The sequence below is a fragment of the Heterodontus francisci genome, chromosome 15 (assembly GCF_036365525.1).
Source record: "Heterodontus francisci isolate sHetFra1 chromosome 15, sHetFra1.hap1, whole genome shotgun sequence".
NCBI lineage: Eukaryota > Metazoa > Chordata > Chondrichthyes > Heterodontiformes > Heterodontidae > Heterodontus > Heterodontus francisci.
Genome location: NC_090385.1, coordinates 21,654,575 through 21,681,811, shown reverse-complemented (window position 1 = coordinate 21,681,811; position 27,237 = coordinate 21,654,575). Strand labels below are relative to the sequence as shown.

The 27,237-nt window shown below is 42.7% G+C and overlaps 1 protein-coding gene across 1 annotated transcript in view; it reads left to right on the top strand.

Annotated features, from left to right (window-relative positions):
* Positions 1 to 27,237, top strand: part of LOC137377530 (phosphatidylinositol 3,4,5-trisphosphate 5-phosphatase 2-like) — a 178,513-nt gene that overhangs the window by 28,350 nt on the left and 122,926 nt on the right. The window contains exon 3 of the mRNA XM_068047218.1: positions 26,354 to 26,417. Coding sequence (XP_067903319.1) covers positions 26,354 to 26,417 — 64 coding nt within the window. The remainder of the gene's footprint in view (positions 1 to 26,353; positions 26,418 to 27,237) is intronic.

Sequence of the window (27,237 nt, the reverse complement as noted above, 5' to 3'; positions counted from 1 at the left end):
TACGGCAATAATCATGGGTGATTTCAATATGTATATAGACTGAATTAATCAAATTGGCAAAGGTAGTCTCGAGGGAGAGTCCATTAAATGTATTAGAGAATGTTTTTTGGAGCAATATGTTGTGGAACCAACCGGGGAGCAGGCTATTCTAGATTTGGTATTGTGTAATGAGGTGGGATTAATTAATTAATTTATTTTATTTAGAGATACAGCGCTGAAACAGGCCCTTCGGCCCACCAAGACTGTGCCAACCATCAACCACCCATTTATACTAATTTATTTAGAGATACAGCACTGAAAAATGATCTCATAGTTAAGAATCCTCTAGGGAAGAGTGATCATAGCATGCTAGAATTTCAAATTCAGTTTGAGGGCGAGAAACTGGAGTCCCACACTAGCGTTCTGGAGTTAAACAAAGGTAATTACATAGGCATGAGGACAGATTTGGCCCTAGTGGAGTGGGCAGGAAGACGAAAAGGTAGGGCAGTTGATGAGCAGTGGCAGATGTTTAAGGAGATATTCAATTCCTCCCAACTAAAATATATTCTAGAGAGGAAGAAAGATTCTAAGAGGGGGAAAAAACATTCATGGCGAAGCAAGGAAAGGATAACATAAAGATAAAAACTAAGGCATACCATATTGCAAAGGTCAGTGGCAGGCTGGAAGATTGGGAAACTTTTAAAGATCAACAAAGGGTTACTAAAAAAGTAATAAAAACAGCAAAGGTAAATTATGAAAGAAAACTAGCGTATAATATAAAAACAGATAGCCAAAGCTTCTATAAGTATATAAAAGGTAAGAGAGTAGCTAAAGCGAATGTTGGTCCCTTGGAGGATGAGACTGGGGAGCTAATAGAGGGGAACACAGAAATGGCGGAGACACTAAATCAGTATTTTGCCTCAGTTTTCATGGTGGAGGACACTAGTACCATCCCAATAGTAACAGGTAATGCAGAGGTTATAGAAAGAGAGGAACTTAGAAAAATCATCATCACTAGGGAAAAAGTACTGAGCAAACTATTGGGATTGAAGGCAGACAAGTCCCCAGGATCTGATGGCCTACATCCTAGGGTCTTAAAGGAAATGGCAGTGGAGATATTGGTTAAAATATTCCAAAATTCCCTGGATGCGGGAAAGGTTCCAGTGGATTGGAAAAAAGCTAATATAACGCCCTTATTCAAAAATGGAGGGAGACAGAAGTAGGAAACCAGTTAGTTTAACATCTGTCATTGGGAAATTGTTAGAATCCATTATTCTTCTTCTTCTTTGGCCTCCTTATCTCGAGAGACAATGGATAAGCGCCTGGAGGTGGTCAGTGGTTTGTGAAGCAGCGCCTGGAGTGGCTATAAAGGCCAATTCTAGAGTGACAGGCTCTTCCACAGGTGTTGCAGAGAAATCTGTTTGTCGGGGCTGTTACACAGTTGGCTCTCCCCTTTCACCTCTGTCTTTTTTTTTTATTAATGAAGTAATAACAGGACATTTAGAAAGTCAAAACGCAATCCATCAGAGTCAACATGGTTTTATGAAGGGTAAATCATGTTTGACTAATTTGTTAGAGTGCTTCGAAGCTATGACAAGCAAAGTGGATAATGGGGATCCTGTAGATGTAGTATATCTGGACTTCCAGAAGGCATTTGATAAGGTGCCGCACGAAAGGTCAATACACAAGGTAAGATCACATGGGGTTAGGGGCAATTTATTAGCTTGGATAAAGGATTGGCTAACCAACAGAAAACAGAGAGTCGGGATAAATGGGTCTTTTTCTGGTTGGCAAGATGTAACTAGTGGGGTGCCACAGGATTCGATCCTTGGGCCCCAACTATTTACAATCTATATAAATGACTTGGATGCAGGGATAGAAAGTACTAAAGCCAAATTTGCAGAGGACACTAAAATAGGTGGGATAGTAAGTTGCAATGAAGAAATAAGAAATTTACAAATGGATATGGATAGGTTAGGTGAATGGGCCAAAATTTGGCAGTTGAAGTTTAACGTGGATAAGTGTGAGGTTATCCATTTTGATTGGAAGAATAGAAAGGCAAATTATTATCTAAATGGAGAGAAACTTCAGAGTGCTTTGGTGCAGAGGGATCTGGGTGTCCTTGTGCATGAATCACAGAAAGCTAGTATGCAGATATAGCAGGTAATAAGGAAGGCAAATGGAATTTTGGCATTTATTGCTAAAGGAATAGATTATAAAAATAGGGAAGTGTTGCTGCAACTGTACAAGGCATTAATGAGACCGCACCTGGAGTATTGCATACAGTTTTGGTCCCCTTACTTGAGGAGGGATGTAGTTGCATTGGAGGCAGTCGAGAGGAGGTTCACTAGATTGATTCCAGAGATGAGGGGTTTTTCTTCTGAAGGAGATTGAGCAGTCAGGCCTTTACTCTCTAGAGTTTAGAAGAATGAGAGGAGATCTAATTGAGGTATATAAGATGATTAAGGGGATTGGCAAAGTAGACGTAGAGAGGATGTTTCCTCTGGTGGGGCAATCTAGAATGAGAAGTCATAGTTTTAGGATAAGGGGTAGCAGATTTAAAACAGAGATGAGGAGAAATTACTTCTCTCAAAGGGTCGTGAGTCTGTGGAATTCACTACCCCAGAGTGCGGTAGATGCCACGACATTGAGTAAATTTAAGGAGGAGATAGACAGATTTTTAATTAGTAATGGGTTGAAGGGTTATGGAGAATGAGCAGGAAAGTGGAGATGAGATCAGCCATGATCGTATTGAAAGGCGGGGAAGGCTTGAGGGACTGAATTGCCTACTCCTGCTCCTAGTTCATATGTTCCTATGTTCAACCATGCCTCCTGCAGCCTTGTTAGAAGTGGTTGGAGACTCCACCCATAGCGAGGAGTTTCAGAAACTTCAGGGGAAGATCAGAACTGGGCATATCCATATTTGGGTTTAAATTGTAGCCCTTTCACCTGACCCCCAGTGGAGGATTGACCAGGGCGGCCAAATAGTCATGGAACACAATGGTTTCTGTGACCCTGAGATTGTGGAAAATATTGATCAGCCAGCATCAGATAATAGAGTTAAGGATTGATAAATACACTGATGTCTTATCTTTGGAAGTGAAGTCAATGGCTGGGGTGCAGTAGATTGCATGACTAGGGTAGAGTCTCTGATAAGGTAGGTCTGTGACAAGAAGGGAACTCTTCTTTTTTTTCCAAGTTTCTAAAGTGCCTTAGGTGTCATTTCATCAGGCTGGTAGGCAGATTTACAATGGCTTTATGGTATCAACTTTAGTGTCAATGCTGTTACGACCACGGTGGGGGCAACACACTGTCAATTCAGTCCCATCACTCCACAGGTCGCAGCATATTATTAAGCTTTCACATCCAATCGTAAAACAGCCAAATTAAACACTATCGTAACCCCAGAATGAAATAGACAAAACCAGGAATCTTTAGACAACAACAAATTAACTATTTATTGAAACAAAGCTGAATCTTAAATGATATTAAGTTAAACCTATGTCTTATTTTAACCTAACTCCCGCATTCACACACATATAGTTAAAAACTAATAGTTAACTGGTTTTAAAAGTGGAGTTTAAAAAAAAAAATAGCTATCTCTTAAGAATAAATAAAATAAGTAAGTTTTTGTTGGTTACGTTCCTGATAGATGAGGTCTTCTAATGTGAAAATAATCAAAGGTCATTTAGCAGATAGGCATTCAACACTTTGGCTGCAGCCAGCATTAAACAGTCCTTTGAATGATGAGCACAGCAAGACAATCGGTTTCTTGAAAAATAAGTATTTTCTTCTTTACTCAGGGAATTAACTTGACTTGTAGCTCCTTGTAGAATTTCTGCTAAGAGAGAATAAAACAGCTCCTTTTCTTCAGTATGCTTCGCTGGAAAGTCTCTCTGAACAAACTGGTTCCAACAAGTTTTTGCCAGTTTCACACACAGCCAAGTGGAAACATTACCACGTGCCCTCTCTTTCCTGCAGTTGCCCAGCATAATAAAAATGCAGCTGCTGCACACTGTATCTCAGAAATTCCAGAACATTCTCTCCCTTAAAGGTGCACTGTTTTTTTTAACAAGGTCTTAAAGGCACTCACACTGTTTTTAATCCGAGGAGAAAAAATAATACAAATCCGTGACACCTCTGTCCTCGGCGAAATTTAATGCCATTTCCGGAATGTGTTTCATTACAATGTGAAAAAAAATAGAAACTGGGAAAAACACTGACATTTTTTCACATTCATGTACCATTCACTCTACTAATAATTTTCAGCATTTTCTTTGCACCATCACCATCCATATAAGTTAACATAGTTAAATTTGTAACAAAGCGTTGGCGATAGCATTATTTTTTCCCAAAATATGTATAATTTTAAGATGATAAGGCTGTAACAACAAACTCCATCTAAATATTCTGGCTGTTATGACCAGGTGAGAAAGAGATCTAGGTTCTCTTTCAGCCTTCACCTTGTCTTACTGTAACAGGGTTTTATTTTTGAACACACTGCGTTTTTAGCTCCCCCTTGGTGAATCCTTGTTCACTGCTTTCCAATTATAGGGCAAAGAAACCAGCACAAACAGGCTTTCTTAGGTTTAATGAAGAAAACTTGAAATTTATTAAACTTAAACTTAAATCCTAATTTGGTTGACGCCTACGGTACACGACACACCCACGCTAGCATGCATATGCGATACACACATGCAGATAGAGAGAAAGAAAACAGAAGAAATAAAGTGGAAAAGTTTGAGGCAATATCTGAAGAGTTTTTGTGACGGTTCTTCCAGCTCACTGTAGAGTCCTTGATTGTAGGTAGATCTTGCTTTTTGTTGGGGCCCAGTATTCTTCTTAATCATTGTTCACTGTAGGAGACTTTTCTCTCTTGGGGTTCATGTGTTTTCAGTGGGTTTGGAGTTCAGTGAGAAAGAGATGGGAGTAGGCAGACAGGAGGTCTGCTTTAGTCCAGGAGCATTCTGCTTTCTGCAGACTCTCAGTTCAAACTCTACAATTCAGAAAAAAAACCCAGACTGCCAACCAGGTCAGTCATGTGACTAACTGGTTTGACCACATCTGTTTGTGGATTGTATTGGAGCAGGGGATAGCTCCTTTATTTGAAACACTGTCTGTTAATACGCAAGAATGTCTTTTCAGCCTGGGGCCTGGCAACCCCTTGTCACAGGCCTTCTCTTCTTTCCAGAAACAATTTGAAATGTAATGTCCATGTAGCAAAATTAATGTGCCTCAGTCATGGCAGGTGGGGGTCTGCACGACATAGCATTCACTTTTTAAATTTTTCCGCAAACGTTAATGGATTATCGTCAGTGTATATTAATATTTCTTTATAGTCCTGGCGGACATATACTTCAAAATGTTTGACAGCCAGCAAAAGTCCTTATGTTTCTTTTTCCACAGTGGAATACTTTTTTTTGATGGCAATTTAGTTTTCTTGAAAAATACCCTACTGGCTTCTCTATGCCTGCAATCGGACTGCACCAACCCCCAGGTCGCTAGCATCGATCACTATTTTAAAGGGTTTGTCAAAATTTGGAGCAACCAACACTGGTTCATTAGTTAGGATTGCCTTTAGCTTTTCAAAAGCTGCCTGGCATTCATCTGACCATCCCACTTTGTTTTTCTTTTTCTGCAGCAAATCGGTTAACGGAGCAGCCACTGTACTAAAATTCCGTGTAAACTTCCTGTAAAAACTGCACATCCCTAAAAACCACATTATTTCCCATTTAGATTTAGGGATAGGGAACTCCACTAAGGCTTGTACCATTGCTGTTTTTAGCAATACCTGTCCTTGTCTCACTATGTGTCCGAGGTAAGTTACTCTTGCTTTTCCGAATTCGCTTTTTGCCAGATTTATCACTAAGCCCACGGCTTGTAACTTTTTAAACAGAATTTATAGCTGGTTTAAGTGTCTTTCCAAGTGTTACTATATATTTATACATCATCGATATATACCACACAGTTGGGAACGCTGGCTACCACCTGATTCATTAATATTTGAAAAGTGCCTGGGGCATTTTTTAGCCTGAATGGCATTACCCGACACTCATAAAGACTGTCAGGTGTTACAAAAGCTGATATCTCTTTGGCCCGAGGAGTCAAAAGAACTTGCCAGTATCCTTTTTGCAAGTCAATTTTAGTAAGAAACCTAGCACTGCCCACTCTGTGTATACAGTCCTCTAAACGTGGAATTGGATAGGAGTCTGCCTTCGTTACCACATTGACTTTTCTATAGTCTATACAAAATCTGGTTGACCCGTCAGGTTTAGGTGCTAGAACTATCGGTGAACCCCAGCTACTTAGACTAGGTTCGATCAAATTGTCTTCCAGCATGTACTGGATTTCTGCTTTCACTTGGGCCTGCTTGTCCGGACTGAAGTGGTAAGGATGTTGTTTTAAGGGAACGGCTCCCCCTATATCCACATCATGTATGACTAAGGTTGTACATCCCAGTTTATTTCTATATACTCTTTTAAATGTTGTGAAAAGCCTGGTTATCCTGGTTAGGTCTTCATGTTGTTTTGCCTCTAAGTGCAAAAGCATGTTGTCCAATTTTCCTAGCCATTCTGTATTCACTAATCTGATAGTTGGAGGTTCAATCTGAGAATTTTCTAGGTCTGCTTCTGCCTCATCCTCACGATCCTTTTCCTTCTCAACAGTCCTGATTACCTGACATACCTGTACTGGCTTATCCTACTCCCTGAGAGAATATTGCTTTAACATATTGAGGTGACACAACTGGTTCTTCTTCCAGCGATCAGGGGTGTCAATCAAGTAATCTAACTTACTGATCACTCTATATGGGCCACTGCACCAGGCTTTTAATGGTTCTCCCTGTACGGTAACAACACCAATACTTCATCTCCGGGTTGAAAATCGCGGGTATTCTTTTCTGCCCATCTTTTCATATTGGCTTAGGATGCTTTAAGGTGTTCCTGGGCCACACCGCAAGCTTTTGTGAGCCTTTCCCAGAACATAGATACATAGTCCAATATCAAAGATTAATTCTTTTGTTCCAAGAATCTGTCTTTTATGAGTTTTAGAGGACCTCTTACTTCATGTCCGTAAACCAGTTCAAAAGGATTGAAACCTATACACTCATTCAGTGAGTCTCTGGTGGCAAATAAAAGAAAGTCTAGTCCTTTAACCCAGTCACACAGATATTCGTGACAATATGTTCTAATCATTGTTTTGAGAGTTTGGTGGTATCTCTCTAAAGCTACCTGTGACTGTGGGTGATATGCTGAAGATTTCAACTGTCTAATCCACAAATTGCCCATGACTTCTTGAAATATCTTAGACATGGAATTAGAACCTTGATCCGATTGAACTTCAAGTGGTAATCCATATCTCGTAAAGAATTGGGTTAACTTTTCCACTACTATTCTAGCAGTAATTGTCCTCAAAGGAATGGCCTCTGGAAATTGAGCAGCCATATCCATGAAGTAAGTATGTATTGATGTTCTGCTTTTGTTTTTGGCAAGGGTCCTACACAGTCTACCAATACCCTGCTAAATGGTTCCTTAACTACTGGTATGGGAACTATTGGTGCCAGTTTTACGGTAGGTTGCGGTTTTCCCACCATTTGACATATCTGGCATGTCCTACAAAATTGTCTCACATCTTTTGTAAGACCTGGCCAGCTTATGCGTGATTTGGTCTTCCAAATTCCCCTATGTCCTTCAAACGGAATGTCATGTGCAAACCTTCATAATCCTTGGCGATATTTAAATAGTACCACTATCTGTTCAACAACTGTCCAGTTTTCTTCCGCAGGTCTATGAAGCAGTCTCCATTTCCTCCTCAAAACCCCATTTGCCATATAATAGCTTTCCGGTCCTCCTTTCGCCTCAGCTTCTGTCAGAGCTGTCTGTGCTGTTTGGTATATCTCTAGATCAACTTGCTGTGCTGCAATGATAGAAGATCTGTTAAACATCTCATTTGGATTATCTAAATCCCCAAATAAGGTTTCAGATACTTGGCTATCTGTTTGTGGTTCCACTTTTACCTTCAACAATGGATCCTGTTCAGCCATTGCTCGGGTGACGACACAAGCAGGAAATATTCCTGGAACTTGTTCCTGTAATTGCTCTGTTTCCCTAACTTCACTTGGTTGCTCTGTAATTAAAGGAGAAACAGATACTTTCAATCCAGCCAAATTATTTCCTAGGAGTAGATCAATTCCCTCTACTGGCAAACTGTAGACAACTCCTACAGTTACTATCCCAGATATTGGGCTGAATTTTACCAGCCCCTCGATGCAGCGGATCGCGGCACAGGGACCGGTAAAATTCTGTGGAGAGAGGCCCACCTCAACCCGTGACCTCAAGAAGGGCCCGCTGTGTATTACCGGCGGCGGGGGGTCCTCGGTGCAGCCCCCCCACCCTGCCGCCTGGCAGTGGGCCCTTCATATACGTATGCAAATTGCACCAAATGAGATGCAAATAAACTTACCTGCAGGCGGTGGCTGTCCCATACCGATTTTACGGCCGCCATTCATCCTTCGGCTCCTTCAGAACTCTGTACAGAGTTTCAAGGCGTGAACCTGGTGGGGAGGGGGGAGGAATAAAATTTTCAGGTCGGGGGGTGGGCGAGTGTGGAAGAGTTTTAATTGCATGTGGGGATGGTGGAAAGGGTTAGAGGCCAAATGTTGGAAGGTTAGGAGGCAAAGTGCGGATAGGGAAAAAGGCAAGTGTTGGTCATTTCGGGCATTGAATTGACCATTAGGTGGGGGCGTGTTGGGAACGGGCCTCCATATCTTTATTACCTGTTTAATAAAAATGCCGATTACTTTTAAACATTAAACCTTCGTCTCAGGGCTTCAAGCCCTTTAAAAATGACACCGGCGCCTGCGCGACAGCACCGGATGCCGTTGCTGGGGACATGGTGGCTGCCCTCCATATGGCATCGGCGTGGCCGCTTCACCCCCTCTATTTAAATAAGCCCCCATGCGTAATATCGTGGGAGCTCAGGGACGGCGCATCCACGCGGTATGCATGCCGCCATCAGAACAGCAGCGCACCCATAAAATCCAGCCCATTAAGTCACTCTCTAGGCATACTTTATAATAAAGGTATGGGTGTATACTCCCTGCTAATTCCATTAACTAAAACTTCAGCATTCAAGGCGCTCTCTGGTAGAAAAGTTATATTTTTCCCCAGCAAAAGTGTTTGGGTTGCTCCTGTCTCCCTGAGTATAATGATAGGTTTTCCTGCCTCACTTACAGCATATTTAGTTACTTCCCCCTTTGACAAAAATTCATTATAACTTTTGGGTATTTTATTCTTAACCTCGACACTCACTTTAGTTTTTGTATCTGGTTTTACAGCTGCCGTTAAAGCTATAGCCTGGTCTGCTATACTCTCAGTCAGAGTCTTTTCCTCTGCGTTAGCTTTGCGTACCCCAACAAATCCTATGGGTTTACCTTGCAATTTCCAGCATTCTGAATGAACATGACCCATTTTGTGGCAATGATAACACTTCAGCTTGCAAACTTCACTTCTACCCTCAGCATCTTCCTTTCTGGCCTGAGGCATTCCCAGCTGTTCCTTCTTGTTCCCGTCTACTTGCCTTCCTTTCACTCTCCCACTTTCTATCCTTCTTGGGTTTATGGGGGTGACAGACAAAAGGTTTTGGCTTATTCACAAGCAAAATCATTAGCAATTTCCGCTGCTTGCCTAGCATTCAAAACTTTCAGGTTATCAACATTAGTTCTCACTACTGAAAGAATGGAATTTAAAAATTCCTCCAAGAGAATCAACACTCGAAGGTTCTCATATGTGGTTTCCATCTTTAATGCCCATATCCAATGGTCAAAATTAATTTGCTTCACCCTCTCAAATTCTACATACGTCTGCCCAGTCAATCTGTGTAAGTTCCAAAACTTCTGATGATAAGCTTCAGGGACTAATACGCAGTGAGAATAGCCTTTTTTTTGCCATCTCATAATCTGCAGAAGCCTCTTCAAGAAGCTTGACATAAATTTCATGAGCTCTGCCTACCAACCTGCACTGCATAAGCTGTGTCCAGCTTTCCTTCAGCCATTTCATTGGTTTGGCTATTTTTTCAAAAGAAATTAAAGATGTCTCTATGTCCCTTTCCTCAAACTTAGGAAGAGCTTGTATAAATTTAAACAGCTTTTTGCTGGTTTCTGGGCTAAGTTTTTTCATTTCTTGTTCCTGCTCAGGTTTTTTCGTTTCCAACTGAATTCTAGCCAATTCCACTGCATCACTATCTGACTTATTATTTTCTTCTTCCTCTAATTCTAGATGTTGGGCTATTAGGTCAATTATCACTGCTTTTTTCAATTCTGACCCCAATTTTTCCACCAATTCTTTTAGTTTATTCTCAGTTAAAGTTATCAAGTCACTGACTTGATTCTCCTTACCCACAAACTCTGCTACAACTGCTAATGCCATTGCAGTGGTATAGACTGTACCTTATTATACAAGAAATCTGGTTCCTTTTATTTTTGTAATTAGCATTAGATTTGGATCCCAACAATCAAGTTTCCAATTAATATGATCCCAGACGCAACAGCAAGTAATGTGATGCCAGACTCAAGACACCAATTTATGCGTTCTCACAGAGATGAGTAATTAATATGATTCCAAATGCATGCCCAACCCTCCCCCCCCCAATTAAATATGAAACGACCACGGCGGGAGCAACGCATTGTCAGGTTAGTCCCGTCACTCCACAGGTCACAGCATATTATTAAGCTTTCACACCCAATTGGAAAACAGCCAAATTAAACATAATAGTAACCCCAGAATACAACAGACCAAACCAGATCTCTTTAGACAACAACAAATTAACAATTTATTTTAAAAAAACTGAATCTTAAACTCTATTAAGATAAACCTATGTCTAAAGATCTTATAACTTCTTATTTTAACCTTACTCCTACATTCACACACATGCACTCAAAAACTAGCCTTTAACTGGTTTTAAAAGTGTAGTTTAAAAAAAAAAAATTGGTTGTCTCTTAAGAATAAATAAAATAAGTAATTTTTTGTAAGTAACGTTTCTGATGGATGAGGTCTTCTAATGTGAAGATAATCAAATGTCACTTGAAGTCTTTCATAGGTAGGCATTCAAGTCTTCAGTTGCAGAAAGCATTAAACAGTTTTTTGAATGATGAGCACAGCAATACAAATGGTTTCTTGAAAAAAGGCTTTCTTTCTTTACCCAGGGAATTTTCTTGGCTTGTAGCTCCTTGTAGAATTTCTGCTGACAGAGAATAAAAAACGTTCCCTTTCTTCAGTATGCCTCGCTGGAAGGTTTCTCAGAACTAACTGGTTCTAAACAGTTTTTGCCTGTTCCACACACAGCCAAGTGGAAACATTACTATATGACCTCTCTCTCCTACTGTTGCCCAGGGTAACAAAAGTGCAGCTGCTGTACACCGTGTCTCAGAAATTCCAGAACGTTCCCTCCCATAAAGGTGCACTGTTTTTCACAAAGTCTTAAAGGCACACACACTGTTTTTAATCGAGGAGAAAAATAATACAAGTCTCTGACAATGCTTAAAAAGTTTATTCAAAAATTGCAATAGCCTTGAAACATATCATCATAAATCCCTTGGTGCTTAGTATGCTGGCCGTGGAAAATTAATCTTTCAGTGCAGATATTCCTTAAAAAGTACTTTTGATTAGTGACATAGTAATGCAGTATTTTCGAGTGGTAAGATATGGCGAAATGCCCCTGAGCTTATGAAACAGAATCTTAGCTGACTTACCATAAGCAAAGCCATAGGAGATCTATCAGTAAGATATCTATCTGTCTATTATATATGTTGTACATCTAGCATGAGTTTTTTTGGTCACACCTACCTATATACAAGATTTTTTGTGTTGCACTTCAAAAATTGTATTTGAAAAGAGAAAAACAGTCACTTTGTGATCTGCAGCCTGAAACTTGCAAACAACTTCCAATCAGCAAAGTTAGCTGACCAAACAAGAATTAAACGTTGATTAATATGAGCCTGTGCTTTCTAACAGCAATTAAACTTCTTTGGCTTTATAGGGATGCAGTGAAAATACACCAGTTATAACGAATCCCTGAGCATTTGGAACTTTTTTATTTTCTGGCACTCACTCAATATTCCTAAATTGCATTCTGAAAATGATCGTCCTATTCTTAATGCTAAGAAAGGAACTGAATCATCCCAGGCACACAGTTGATCTTGGTCAGGATGGACTTCTGCCAGCCTCAAAGACTGAACCAAACTATAAGGCTTAGAAAACTGCCAAATCAACTGTGATTTTTACATTACTTGATTTGCTGTGGAGACACCTTCCACAATTCCAGTCTCTGGAAGAGACACATCTGCGAAAACAACTCTCGGGTCTCAGTTCAGCTGCAAGACACCATAAGAGTCTGGTAGTTGAGAGAACTGCTCTTGTGTCTCTGCTAGTTCATCTGGGAGGGGTATCATAAGAATGGATCGAGGAGATTTACTACGATGGTACTAGGAATCAGGGACTTCAGTTATGTGCAGAGACTAAAGCAAACAAGTTTAAGGGAGAATTTAATAGAGTTGTTCAAAACCATTGGCAACTCCTCAGATACTGAAGCAGCCCATTTCTAGATGCAGCAAGACCTGGACAACATCAGATCTTGGTCTGATAAGTGGCAAGTAACATTTGCGCCACACAAGTGCCAGGCAATGACCATCTCAAACAATAGAGAATCCAGTCATCTCCCCTTCATGTTCAAAGGTATTGCCATTGCTGAATTTCCCACTATCAACATCCTGGGGGTTACCATTGACCAGAAACTGAACTGGACTAAATACTGTGGCTGCAAGAGCAGGTCAGAGGCTGGGAATTCTGTGGTGCATAACTCACCTCCTGACTCCCCAATGCCTGCCCATCATCTACATGGCACAAGTCAGGAGTCTGATAGAATACTCTCCATTTGCCTGGATCATCCAGTACAATGTAGCCCGCTTTATTGACACCCCATCTACCACCTTCAACATTCACTCCCTTCACCACCAACGCACAGTGGCAGCAGTGTGTACCATCTACAAGATGCACTGCAGCAACTCACCAAGGCTCCTTCCACAGTACCTTCCAAACCCATAACCTGTTCCACCTAGAAGGGCAGCAGATGCACAAGTACACCACCACCTGCAAGTTCCCCTCCAAACCACAAACCATCCTGACTTGGAACTATATTGCTGTTCCTTCACTGTCGCTGGGTCAAAGTCCTGGAACTCCCTTTCTAATAGCACTGTGGGTGTACCTACACCCCAACAATTGCAGCTGTTCAAGAAGGCAGCTCACCACCACCTTCTCAAGGGCAATTAGGGATGGGCAATAAATCCTGGCCTTGCCAATGATGCCCACATCCCATGAACGAATAAAAAAAATAAGGGGTTTCAATAATGTAAATGGGGAGAAACTCATTTTACTGGCAGGAGGATCAGTAACTAGAGGACACAGATTTAAAATAAATGGCAAAACATGCCAACTTAGCAACATGCATACTCAGGTGAAATCCAACTCAAGGCAAATACAGAGCTAAATGTCATCTACTCTCTCCCAACAATGTAGCACACCTCCTACATCAGTGTGAAATGTTCTATTTCTTATTGCACCCTAAGTAAGTTTTAATATCAAAATAAAAGCAAAATACTGTGGATGCTGGAAATCTGAAAATAAAAGTTAATGTTTTAGGTTGATGACCCATTGACCTGAAACGTTAACTGTTTCTCTCTCTACACAGATGCTGTCAGACCTGCTGAGTATTTCTGGCACTTTCTGTTTTTATTTCAGTTTTAATATCAGTGGGTCTAAAATGTGGAGAATATGTGCCATGGGTCTATGCTCAACAGAAATTAGTTTGAGTCCATCTTAATTCATGAGAGAGGAAGCTTTCATGTCTCACTTCCTCTACACTTCTCAGTATTTTCCCATTAATCGTGTATTCCTTTATCTTGTTTGACCTTCCCAAATGCATCACCTCACACTTCTCCAGGTTGAGTTCCATTTGGCCACTTTTCTGCCCATATGACCAGACCATCAATATCTTCCTGCAGCCTACAGCTATCCTCCTCGCTATCTACCACACAGCCATTCTTTGTGTCGTCTGCAAACTTCTTGATCATGCCTTCTACATTTACGTCCAAATCAATAATATATACCACAAAAAGCAAGGGACCCAGTACTGAGCCTTACGGAATGCCATTGGAAACAGCCTTCCAGTCGCTAAAACAGCCGTCAACAATTACCTTTTGTTTCCTGCCACTGAGCCAATTTTGTATCTACCTTGGTGCATTTCCCTGGATCCCATGGGATTTTATTTTTTTAACCAGTCTGCCATGTGGGACCTTGTCAAAAGCCTTGCTAAAATCAATGTAGACCACATCAATTGCACTACACTCATCTATCTTCCTTGTTACTTCTTCAAAAAATTTGATCAAGTTGGTCAAACAAGATTTTCCCTTTACAAATCCATGCTGACTATCCTTGATTAACCTGTGCCTTTCTAAGTGACAGCTTATCCTGTCTCTCAGAATAGATTCCAATAATTTGCCCACTACTGAGGTTAGACTGACTGGCCTGTAATTATTCGGTCTATCCTTCGCTCCCTTTTTAAACAGAGGTACAACGTTAGCAGTTCTCCAATCCTCTGGCACCACAACTGTATCAGTGAGGACTGGAAAATGATGGTCAGATCTTCTGTTATTTCCTCTCTTGCTTCTTTTAAAAGCCTAGGATACACTTCATATGGCCCTGGTGATTTATCAACTTTCAAGGATTCTAATCCCATTAATACTTCCTCTCTCAATATGTTTATCACATCCAATACTACATACTCCTCCTCCTTAACTACAATATTTGTATCGCCCCCCCTCTTTTGTGAAGACAGATGCAAACTATTCATTAAGAACCGTACCAACTTCTGGCACCCCTACACATAGGTTACTTTTTTGCTCTATTCGCTCCTTAGTTATCCTCTTACTCTTAATGTATTGATAAAACATATTTGGGTTCACGTTGAGTTTGCTTGCCAATATTCTTTCAGGCCTTCTCTTTGCTTTCCTAATTTCCTTTTTGATTTCACCCCTCCACTTTCTATACTCCTCTCGGCTTTCTGTAGTATTGATCTCTCGGTATCCGATATAAACTTTCCTTTTCTGCCTTATCTTACCTTGTAGGCTCCTTGACATCCATGGGGCTCTAGATTTGGCCGTCTCAACTTTTTTCTTTGCTCAGTGACATCCTTGACCCTGGCATCAGGGAGGCAACCATCCTGGATTCACATCTGTGGCCACAGAAACGCCTGTCTGTTACCCTGATTATTGAATCACCTATCACTATGGCTCTTCCAGTCTTCCCTGTGCTCCCCCCTGTGCAGCTGAGCCACCTGTGGTGCCATGGACTTGGCTCTGGCTGCACTCCCCAGGTGAAGCATCACTTTCCTCAGTATTCAGAAGTGAATACCTGTTGGAGAGTGAGATGCACTCAGGGATCTCCTGCACTACCTGCCTGATTCTTTTTGACTGCCTGGTGGTCACCCATTCCCTCTCTCCCTGCATACTCTTAAGCTGTGGGGTGACCCCATCTATAAACGTGCCATCCACGTAGCTCTCATCCTCATGACTGCACTGCAATGTCACCAGCTGCCGCTCAAGTTCCAAAACCTGGAGCTCAAGCTGCTGCAATTGACAACACTTCCTGCACAAATGGTTCTCCAGGATACAGGAAGTATCTTGGAGTTCCCACAAAGCACAGTAGGGGCACTCTCGAGGTTGAAGTACCCCTGCCATTCCTTTATTTATTAGTTGATCCTTCGTTACTGCTAAAATAAACCTTACCAATACTACAAGAGCTTAGAATTATTAATAAAACCTTACTAGTCCTAATAAATCCTACTAAAAATCAATATAGGTTACTAGTTAAAATAAACCTTACTCAAAAAAAACTCACCAGTTACTAGTGTTCCTTATTATTAATACTTAATTTTTTACTCATTTTTAGTCTGCCAGTTGTTGCGGCGCTATAACCCAGCTATTTACACATGCTCCCTAACAGTGGTGTACTAACCCAGCTATTTACAGATACTCCCTAACATCAGTTACTCACCAACCAATCACCTTACAGCTTTCCTGTGATGTCACTGTTCACTTTGTTTTCAAACTCCAGCGTGCTGCTCTCCTGGAAGGTAAGTGCTGTAGGCCGCAATCCTCGGGCTGTAGTTATTGGCTACCCACTTTGTGTTCTTTCCGCAGGTCCGCTCCTCTCCTGGAAGGTAAGTGCAATGTGTTGTCAGCTACTGACAACTGAATGGCTCACTAGGCCATTGCAGAGGGCAGTTAAGATTCAAGCACATTGCTGTATCTTAAGTCACATGTAGGTAAGGACAGCAGATTTCCTCCCCTGAAGGGCATTAGTGAACCAGAGAGATTTTTAACAACAACCACCATAGCATTTCATTCTAGATTTATTTAATGAACTGAATTTAAATTCCCCAGCTGCTGTGGTGAGATTTGAACTCATCCTTCAGGACGTTTATCCAGACTGCTGGATTACTAGCCTATTAACATTATCACTATGCTACTATCCAAGTGGCAAGCAATAAGCAGCCCAGGATTGCATTTATAGGCAAAGAGTCAGCCCATTTGAATTTGGTGCCTCAGTGTAATAGAGACTGCACTGCATGCAAAAACCAGGATACTAGGTTGCAAGAAGTATATGTAAATTGCTGTCTCACTCAGAAGGGGTGTTTGGGATTCAGGACAATAGTATGGAGGAACCAAATCAACCTTCTGTAACACATTCAGGAGCCCGCTGACTGAAACAGGAAGGTCCACAGTTCCCCACAGCAGTGTTGATGATTGACAAGTCAGCCTGGGAACAGAAACTGGAAGGGCAGACTTGTCACTGAGGTTGGGATTTCCCAATTGGCTTCACGGATTGGGTGGTCCTGGCTGGATAAGCAGGGAGCAGCTTGCTAGTGCTTTTGCTGGTAGATGGTGCAGTTCTTACCGACTAAACTCCAATAGAACCTCTGTGCACACTTCAAGGCCTCTAAGCCTTAGCTTGACCATCTGCTCCTACGGTCTGTACACTTAGGTAAGTTATCATCGTCTCGAAGTGAAGAGAGTGTGCGCTCCATATCAGACAAAAAGAAACTTGGCTAACCGTGCTGGCAAGTTTCCACACAACAAACCAGTGCGTCGCCAAAAAAAAAAGCCTGGCAGTTCCTTTAAGCATATGCAGCAGTGAATGTGACAATTCTGCTCTGAGGAATTGAGCTCATTCACGAGCAAAATATTCTTGACTTCCACAGGAAACCCATAGTTACTGCAAATGCTTACAAATGCTCGCACTAATCTTCACATTTGTTTTATAGTCTTGTGGAAAGCTTTACGTATAACAAGATTGGTAACATTATAGAAAGTATTATAAACAATTTTGCATTAATGCAAATCAGATACAGGGAACTGATCCATGTTGCCAGCTGTTTCCATTCTGGGCTGAAACCAGCGTGCTGACGCATTGTTTCATAAGCTGAATAAACTCTGAGCCAGGAATGCACAATTTTCCATCAATATATTGAGGCACTATGCTGATGGGCAAATGAGACAATCTTGAGACAATCTGACTTTAGTAACATAGGGAGGAATTTTGTGCTGGCGGCAGGGGTCTTGACGTCCGGGGAAACCGACGCTGAGATCCCCATGTTGCCTCTTCTCAGGAAGGCCCACCAAATTTAGTGCCAATCAGGCACTTAACTGGACAAGAGCGGGCCTTCCATAGGATTTTGGACCCCGTCACCAGATGTTCCGGCCTTAGAGAGCTGCTGGCCAATCAGAGGCCGGCAGCTGCAGCGCCATCACAGAGGTGGTGGCTACTGCTGTAGCTGCACCAAACAGAGGCCGAGGAGTGTCACTGGAGCCAGGCCTCGGGTAGGTCAGGGCAGGAAAGGTCTCGTTGGGTGGGGGTTCGACAACAAGGGCAGGGGCTGGCCTTCATCGGGCCACCCCTTCCCGATGTCACGTCCCTCATTCAGGCCCCCCCACCCACCCCCGGAGCTGGAAAGCAGCCCGCATAGTTTTTTTTGTGCCACACTTCCGGTGCAGTGACAGGGCTACCCAATGCACAGGTAATTACGGCTGTGATGGGAAGAGGTCCTTAATTGGCGTCAATTGGAGGTGGGCCAGGAAGGCCATTCACAGGCTCCACTATCCCCGCCACAATCACACCCGATTTTATTATCTCCCCACCTGCAAACTCGCCGTGGGGGGGGTGGGGCGAGCATAAAATTCCACCCATAGTATCTCTCTCAATTTAGTTACCCAATTTAAACCATTAAATCACAGAGAGGAGATTGTTTGTCTTAGAAAGGTATTTGTGATTGACAGTTGTGTCTGATTCTGACAGGCAACCTCTTAGTGTCCTTTGGTCCATGTGGACTTCAAAGTATCATGGATTTATTTGGAAGTCACATATCATGATTTCCTTTGTGAGTTCCCACTTGTAGCTGTTGAAAAACCTCTGAAAATCCAATTTTTCATGTAACGTTTTTGGTCACGTTACTAGTTATGAAAATGATCAAAGCTTTAAGATGCTTATTGTTTGAAATAAGTAAAATACTGTTGAGAAATGCAAATATTCTTTCATACTGTCAAATGAAATCCTTTGTGTTTTATATTACCTTAATATTATTTAATAAAGTCAATTCAGCCTTTCTAGCTGTAAAGGACCAGTGGGGAGCAGTGTGTACAGGAAGCCCAGAGGCTGCAGGGTCCATAGTTTTCTGCACATTAATGTCAATTTTAATTGATCGTGCGACTGCAACCTCCTGCAGTAAACCCTCTGCAAGTGCTGTCCCCTGTTGGCAGTGCAGAGCTGACCCTATACTGTGAACATTTAAGGTATTAAGGCCTTACTTTGGTAATCTTTATTATTTCAAATATACATATTGATGGCAAATGGACACGCTACCTCCCACATTATTTTGCACATGAAATCATGTTTTGGTTCCCAGCAAGCATTAGCTTGGCTTTGCACTCAGCCCAAATCTATAGTAACTTCACTTCAAAAGTATTTAATTGACTATAAAACAATTAGGGATGTCCTGATGGTGCGAAAGAAGCTATATAAATCCAAATCTGCCTGCCTGTCCTTTTTCAAATGGGGAATTTGGTACCAGATTGCACGGTGGCCCTGTTAGCTGTAATGCATTGCAGAGAGACACACTGGGGGAAAAGGCTGAAAATAAATTTTAAAAAAGTGTATCTTGGCGTCAACTGAAAATAAAACAAAGTGAAATGGAAGCTGCTCTGATGCGGTCTGGTATTAAAGCATTCCATCTTTAACCAAAAGTCACACTTCTGGGCTAATTATCAGAGTGGTTTTCAATTTTTTTTGGATGGCAGGGACTTGTATCTTTACTTTTGCAAGATTGTGTAATTTCCCCAAAATAACAGTGCTATCATTTCAGGAAACAGTTATTATTTACAATGAGAAACAGGAAATAATATGTTCTTGCACCAACAATACATCTGCTAAATGGGATAGATTTCAAACAGATCTAGCAATGCAAAACTGGGCATCCATGAGATGCTGTGGGCCATCAGCAGCAGCAGAATTGTACTCAACCACAATCTGTAACTTCATGGCCCGGCATATTCCCCACTCTACCGTCACCATCAAGCCAGGAGACCAACCCTGGTTCAATGAAGAGAGCAGGAGGGCATGCCCGGAGCAGCACCAGGTATACCTTAAAATGAGGTGTCAACCTGGTGAAGCTACAACACAGGACTGCTTGCGTGCCAAACTGCGTAAGCAGCATGCGATAAACAGAGCTAAGCAATCCCACAACCAATGAATCATAGAACAGTACAGCACAGTACAGGCCCTTTGGCCCACAATGTTGTGCCGAACCTTGAGCCTACTCTAAGATCAAACTAACTACCTACCCTTCATTCTACTATCATCCATGTACCTATCCAAGAGTCACTTAAATGCCCCTAATGTATCTGCTTCTACTACCACCGCTGGCAGCGCATTCCACGCACCCACCACTCTCTGTGTAAAGAACCTACCTCTGACATCTCCCCGAAACCTTCCTCCAATCACCTTAAAATTATGCCCCCTGGTGATAACCCTTTCCACCCTGGGAAAAAGTCTCTGACTATCCACTCTATCTATGCCTCTCATCATCTTGTACCCCTCTATCAAGTCACCTCTCATCCTTCTTCGCTCCAATGAGAAAAGCCCTAGCTCCCTCAATCTTTCTTCGTAGGACATGCCCTCCAGTCCAGGCAGCATCCTGGTAAATCTCCTCTGCACCCTCTCTAAAGCTTCCACATCCTTCCTACAATGAGGCGACCAGAACTGAACACAATATTCCAAGTGTGGTCGAACCAGGGCCTTATAGAGCTGCAGCATAACCTCGTGGCTCTTAAACTCAATCCACCTGTTAATGAAAGCCAACACACCATACGCCTTCTTAACAACCCTATCAACTTGGGTGGCAACTTTGAGCGATCTATGGACATGGACCCCAAGATCCCTCTGCTCCTCTACACTACCAAGAATCCTGTCTTTAAGCCTGTATTCCGCATTCAAATTCGACTTTCCAAAATGAATCACTTCACACTTTTCCAGGTTGAACTCCATCTGCCACTTCTCAGCCCAGCTCTGCATCCTGTCAATGTCCCGTTGCAACCTACAAAAGCCTTCCACACTATCCACAACTCCAGCAACCTTCGTGTCATCGGCAAACTTGCTAACCCAGCCTTCCACATCCTCATCCAAGTCATTTATAAAAATCACAAAGAGCAGAGGTCCCAGAACAGATCCTTGTGGAACACCACTGGTCACCGAGTTCCATGCTGAATACTTTCCATCTACTACCAACCTCTGACTTCTATGGGCCAGCCAATTCTGTATCCAGACAGCCAGATTTCCCTGTATTCCATGCCTCCTTACTTTCTGAATGAGCCTACCATGGGGAACCTTATCAAACGCCTTGCTAAAATCCATATACACCACATCCACTGCTCTTCCTTCATCAATGTGTTTTGTCACATCTTCAAAGAATTCACTAAGGCTTGTGAGGCATGACCTGCCCCTCACAAAGCCATGCTGACTGTCTCTAATCAAACCATGCTTTTCCAAATAATCATAAATCCTGTCTCTCAGAATCCTCTCCAATAATTTGCCCACTACCGACGTAAGACTGACTGGTCTATAATTCCCAGGGTTATCCCTATTCCCTTTCTTGAACAAGGGAACAACATTTGCCACCCTCCAATCATCCGGTACTACTCCAGTGGACAGTGAAGACGCAAAGATCATCGCCAAAGGCGCAGCAATCTCTTCCCTCGCTTCCCGTAATATCCGTGGGTATATCCCGTCTGGCCCCGGGGACTTATCTGTCCTCATATCATTCAAAAGTTCCAGCACATCCTCCCTCTTAACCTCAACCTGTTCGAGCATATCAGCCTGTTCCACGCTGTCCTCACAAACGACCAGGTCCCTCTCACTAGTGAATACCGAAGCAAAGTATTCATTTAGGAACCCCCCTACCTCCTCCGACTCCAGGCACAAGTTCCCTCCACTATCCCTGATCGGCCCTACCCTCACTCTGGCCATCCTCTTGTTCCTCACATAAGTGTAGAATGCCTTGGGATTTTCCTTAATCCTACCCGCCAAGACTTTTTCATGTCCCCTTCTAGCTCTCCTAAGTCCATTCTTCAGTTCCTTCCTGGCTACCTTGTAACCCTCTAGAGCCCTGTCTGATCCTTGATTCCTCAAGCTTAAGTAAGCTTCCTTCTTCCTCTTGACTAGCTGTTCCACATCTCTTGTCATCCAAGGTTCCTTCACCCTACCATCCCTTCCCTGCCTCATCGGGACAAACCTATCCAGCAGTCGCAGCAAATGCTCCCTAAACAACCTCCACATTTCTGTGGTGCATTTCCCTGAGAACATCTGTTCCCAATTTATGCTCCCCAGTTCCTGCCTAATGGCATTGTAATTCCCCCTCCCCCAATTAAGTATTTTCCCATCCCGTCTGCTCCTGTCCCTCTCCATGACTATAGTAAAGGTCAGGGAGTTGTGATCACTATCACCGAAATGCTCTCCCACCGAGAGATCTGCCACCTGGCCTGGTTCGTTGCCAAGCACCAAGTCCAACATAGTCTCCTCTCTAGTCGGCCTATCTACATATTGAGTCAGGAAATCTTCCTGGACACACCTGACAAAAACTGCTCCATCCAAACTATTTGCGCAAAGGAGGTTCCAATCAATATTAGGGAAGTTGAAGTCACCCATGACAACAACCCTGTTACTTCTGCACCTTTCCAAAATCTGCCTCCCAACCTGTTCCTCAATGTCTCTGTTGCTATTGGGGGGTCTATAGAAAACTCCCAATAAAGTGACTGCTCCTTTCCTGTTTCTGACTTCCACCCATAATGACTCAGTAGACAAACCCTCCTCGACGACCTCCCTTTCTGCAGCTGTGATACTATCCCTGATTAACAATGCCACACCCCCACCTCTTTTACCTCCCTCCGTATTCCTTTTGAAACATCTAAACCCCGGAACATCCAACATCCATTCCTGCCCCTGTGATATCCACGTCTCCGTAATGGCCACAACATTGTAGCTCCAAGTACTGATCCATGCTCTAAGTTCATCACCCTTATTCCTGACACTTCTTGCGTTAAAATAGACACATTTCAACCCATCATACTGGCTGCCACTTTGCCCTGTCAACTGTCTAACATTCCTCACAGACTCTCTGCGCTCGGTATCTGCCTGTTCAACAGCTACCCCATCCACTGATCTAAGCTCTGCAGTCCTGCCACATCCAGCCTTGAATGGCGGTGGAAAATTAAACAACTAACTGGAGGAGGTTACCCCACAAATATCCCCATCCTCAATGATGGGGAACCCAGCACATCAATGCGAAAGATAAGGCTGAAGTATTTGCAACAATCTTCAGCCAGAAGTGCCAAGTTGATGATCCATGTCGGCCTCCTCCTGAAGTCCCCAACATCACAGATGCCAGACTTTAGCCAATTCGATTCACTCCGCGTGATATCAAGAAACAACTGAAGGTACTGGATACTGCAAATGCTATGGGCCCTGACAATATTACAGCAATAGTACTGAAGACCTATGTTCCAGAACTTGCCGCTCCCCTAGCCAAGCTGTTCCAGTACAGATACAACACTGGCATCAACCCGACAATGTAGAAAATTGCCCAGGTATGTCCTGTACACAAAAAGCAGAACAAGTCCAACTCGGCCAATTACCGCCCCATCAGTCTATTCTCAATCATCAGTAAGGTGATGGAAGGTGTCATCGACAGTGCTATCAAGCGGCACTTGCTTAGCAAGAACCTGCTCAATGACGCTCAGTTTGGGTTCCGCCAGGGCCACTCAGCTCCTGACCTCATTACAGCCTTGGTTCAAACATGAACAAAAGAGCTGAACTGAAGAGGCGAGGTGAGAGTGACCATCCTTCATATCAAGGCAGCATTTGACCGAGTATGGCATCAAGGAGCCTTAGCAAAACTGAGGTCAATGGGAATCAGGGGAAAAACTATTCGCTGATTGGAGTCATACCTAGTGCAAAGGAAGATGATTGTGGTTGTTGGAGGTCAATCATCTCTGCTCCAGGACATCTCTGCAGGAGTTCCTCAGGGTAGTGTCCTAGGCCCAACCATCTTCAGCTGATGACTGCACCATGTTCAGCACCATTTGCGACACCTCAGATACTGAAGCAGTCCGTGTTGAAATGCAGCAAGACCTGGACAATATCCAGGCTTGGGCTGATAAGTGGCAAATAACATTCGTGCCACACAAGTGTCAGGCAATGACCTTCTCCAACAAGAGAGAATCTAACCATCTCCCCTTGACATTCAATGGCATTACGATTGCTAAATCCCCCACTATCAACATCCACGGGGTTACTATTGACCAGAAACTGAACTGGAGTTACCATATAAATACCGTGGCTACAAGAGCAGGTCAGAGGCTAGGAATCCTTCAGCGAGTAACTTACCTCCTGACTCCCCAAAGCCTGTCCACCATCTACAAGGCACAAGTCAGGAGTGTGATGGAATACTGTTCATTTGCCTAGATGAGTGCAGCTCTAACAACATTCAAGAAGCTCGACACCACCCAGGATGAAGCAGCCCGCTTGATTAGCACCCCATTCACAAATATTCTGTCCCTCCACCACCGATGGTGGTGGGAGCATTGCGTACCATCTGCTGATGCACTGCAGCAACTAACCATGCCTCCTTCAACAGCACTTTCCAAACCCGTGACTTCTACCAACTAGAAGGACAAGGGCAGCAAATGCATGGGAACACCACTACCTGCAAGTTCCCATCCAAGTCACACACCATCCTGACTTGGAACTATATCGCCGTTCCTTCACTGTTGCTGGGTCAAAATCCTGGAACTCCCTTCCTAGCAGCACTCTGGGTGTACCTAGATCACATGGACTGCAGTGGTTCAAGAAGGCAGCTCAGCACCATCTTCTAAAGGGCAATTAGGGATGCTCAATAAATGCTGGCCTAGCCAGTGACACCCACATCCCATGAATAAATAAAAAAAAAGAACAAACATAGAAAGTTGACTGCAACTGGGATCTTCCAGCAGACCTCAAAGCAGAAAAGCTTCGGCCGAAAGTGTCGTGGTTGATATTGAAGGGCTGGGTGACTATTGAACAATTTGATTCAATTCCTCTTAACTTACTTAAATGGGTTTATTGATAACTCCAAGAACAGCAATGTTGTACATGACAACTAGTTGCCATACTGACCATTTCCTGAGTTCAGAAAGATTATACAAGAGCATAATATTGTGGATGCTGGAAATCTGAAATAAAAACAGAAAATGCTGAAAATACTCAGCATGCCTGGCAGTGTCTGTGGAGGGAGAAACAGAGTTAATGTGTCAGATCAATTTTCTGTTTTATTTCAGAAAAATTACAGTTGTTCCCTAACTAGAAACCAGCTTTCTGAAAAGTACTAATGCCACATTTATTGAGATAATGATACTAATCCTATCTGACAATACATTTTGAAATGAAGTAAACCACATTGGAAAAAAGATACAGCGTCTGTTGTTTTCGGAATTTCCTGTGTCTGTCGAGGCAGCTCTTGTCTGAGATTTTTCAGTGGAGTTATGGCGGATGTGATAGAAACTGAGACAGCTTGGGAAAGTGTGCTCATAACAGAAAGCATTCCCTGTCAAAGTAACTAAAGCAAGGTTTGTAAAATATTTCAAGGCAAAATGACCAAGATGAAATTATCGTGTCATTCAAAATAGGCACAATGTACAGTTGCAATTGAGGATTGGAAGCTTAGAGTCTGGTTGGATGGTCCAAAGTCAAAGTAAAACCTAACAATGGGCTTTCTCATGTAATTAGCCTCCTTGAAGCCAAACTATGGTATCATTGGAGTCTGAGACTGCATTATAAAAAAAAATGGGTCATTGACTAGCTTTATGTCTTAGATTTAATGTAATTGATGGAAACACATGTATTACCAAAGTTATGGAAACCAGACAAGGCAGGATCAATTCAACCCCAGTCTCAATGGCGCATTACATCCTGCACTGTGACTATTTCAAATTCTCAGACCTGTTATCTTTTTGGCTTCTATTATTTCATGAGCAAATTCTTGCTGTAAGCTCATATCTGTGCAGAAATAGGTTGAAATTACCCACTAATTCATTGTACGGTGGGATCCCTCTATAACATGGACTGTTATAGCGCAGAACTCAGTATACTGCGGGCCCAACTTGGACCCCCAAAGTTTAATTCTGCAAATATGGCCACAAACGTCCCTCCACTACAAAAACAGCCAATCACCTTCAAAAGAAAAATTAAAATCAGCCATCTTATTAGTTGGTTCATTTTATGCTTTACTCATTTATTTTGGAGCACGAGGATGGAACCTGTAGGGATATGCAGGTATTTTGGCCCTGGCACTGGCAGGATCAAGCCTGACTGCTAGGCACAAGCAAAAAAGAACACAGCTATGAAACAACACGGTCTCACCCATAGTGCAGTCTCAAGATATGGTGCTCGTGCACTGTGTTATAGTGGGGTCCCAGTGTACTTAACTATTCTATAAAAGGGAAGATGGAAGGTTGAAAGAGAGAGAGAAAAAAGCAAAATTACATGGAGAGAAGAAGGAGAAGGAGGCAGATATAGGAAATTTTGATTCTTCATAGTTGGAGTAAACCTTATATCCCAGAGGTGAAGGGATTGCATATTGCACCTCCAGTCTCTTTTGTATGCTGATCTTCATCAATAAATTGAAGTCATGTTTGATCACAGCTAATATATTGAAGATTAACATGTCTATTCTTTCCATACAGGTATCTGAAACAAGTTTATACATATAGAATCCTACAAGATGAGGAAGGGTTTCTGGCTGTCCAGGTAAGCAGAATGTCCTAACATGTTCAAAGTAACATATTTCTGTTACTTATCATTCTACATTTAGTCTTCAGCTCATCCATGTATGGATTTTTTTTATTCGTTCATGGAGTATGGGTTTCATTGGCAATACCAGCATTTATTGCCCTTGAACGACTGCAGTTTGTGTAGTGTAGGTACTCCCACTGTTCTGTTAGGTAGGGAGTTCCAGGATTTTGACTCAGCAACAATGAAGGAACAGCGATGTATTTCCAAGTCAGAATGGTGTGTGACTTGGAGGGAAACTTGCAGGTGGTTGTGCTGGTGTTCCCATGCGCCTGATGCCCTGCCCTTCTCTGGTAGAAGTCATGGGTTTGGTAGGTGCTGTTGAAGGAGGCTTTGTGAGTTGCCGTACTGCATCTTGTAGATGGTACACACTGCTGTCACTGTGTGCTGTTGGTGGAGGGAGTGAATGTTGGGAGTGATAGATTGGGGTGCTGATCAAGTGGACTGTTTGGTCCTAAGTGGTTTCAAGCCTCTTGAGTGTTGATGGAGCTGCACTCATCCAGGCAAGTAGAGAGTATTCCATCGCACTCCTGACTTGTGCCTAGTTGATGGCAGAATGGCTTTGGGGAGTCAAGAAGTGAGTTACCAGCGGCAGAATTCCCAGCCTCTGACCTGCTCTTGTAGCCACAGTATTTATATGACTCATCCAGTTAAGTTTCTGGTCAATGGTGATGGTGCAGCATTCAGTAATGGTAACTCCATTGAAAGTCAAAGTGGGTGGCTCGACTCTCTCTCTTCTTGGAGATGGTCATTACCTGGCATTTGTGTGGCATGAATG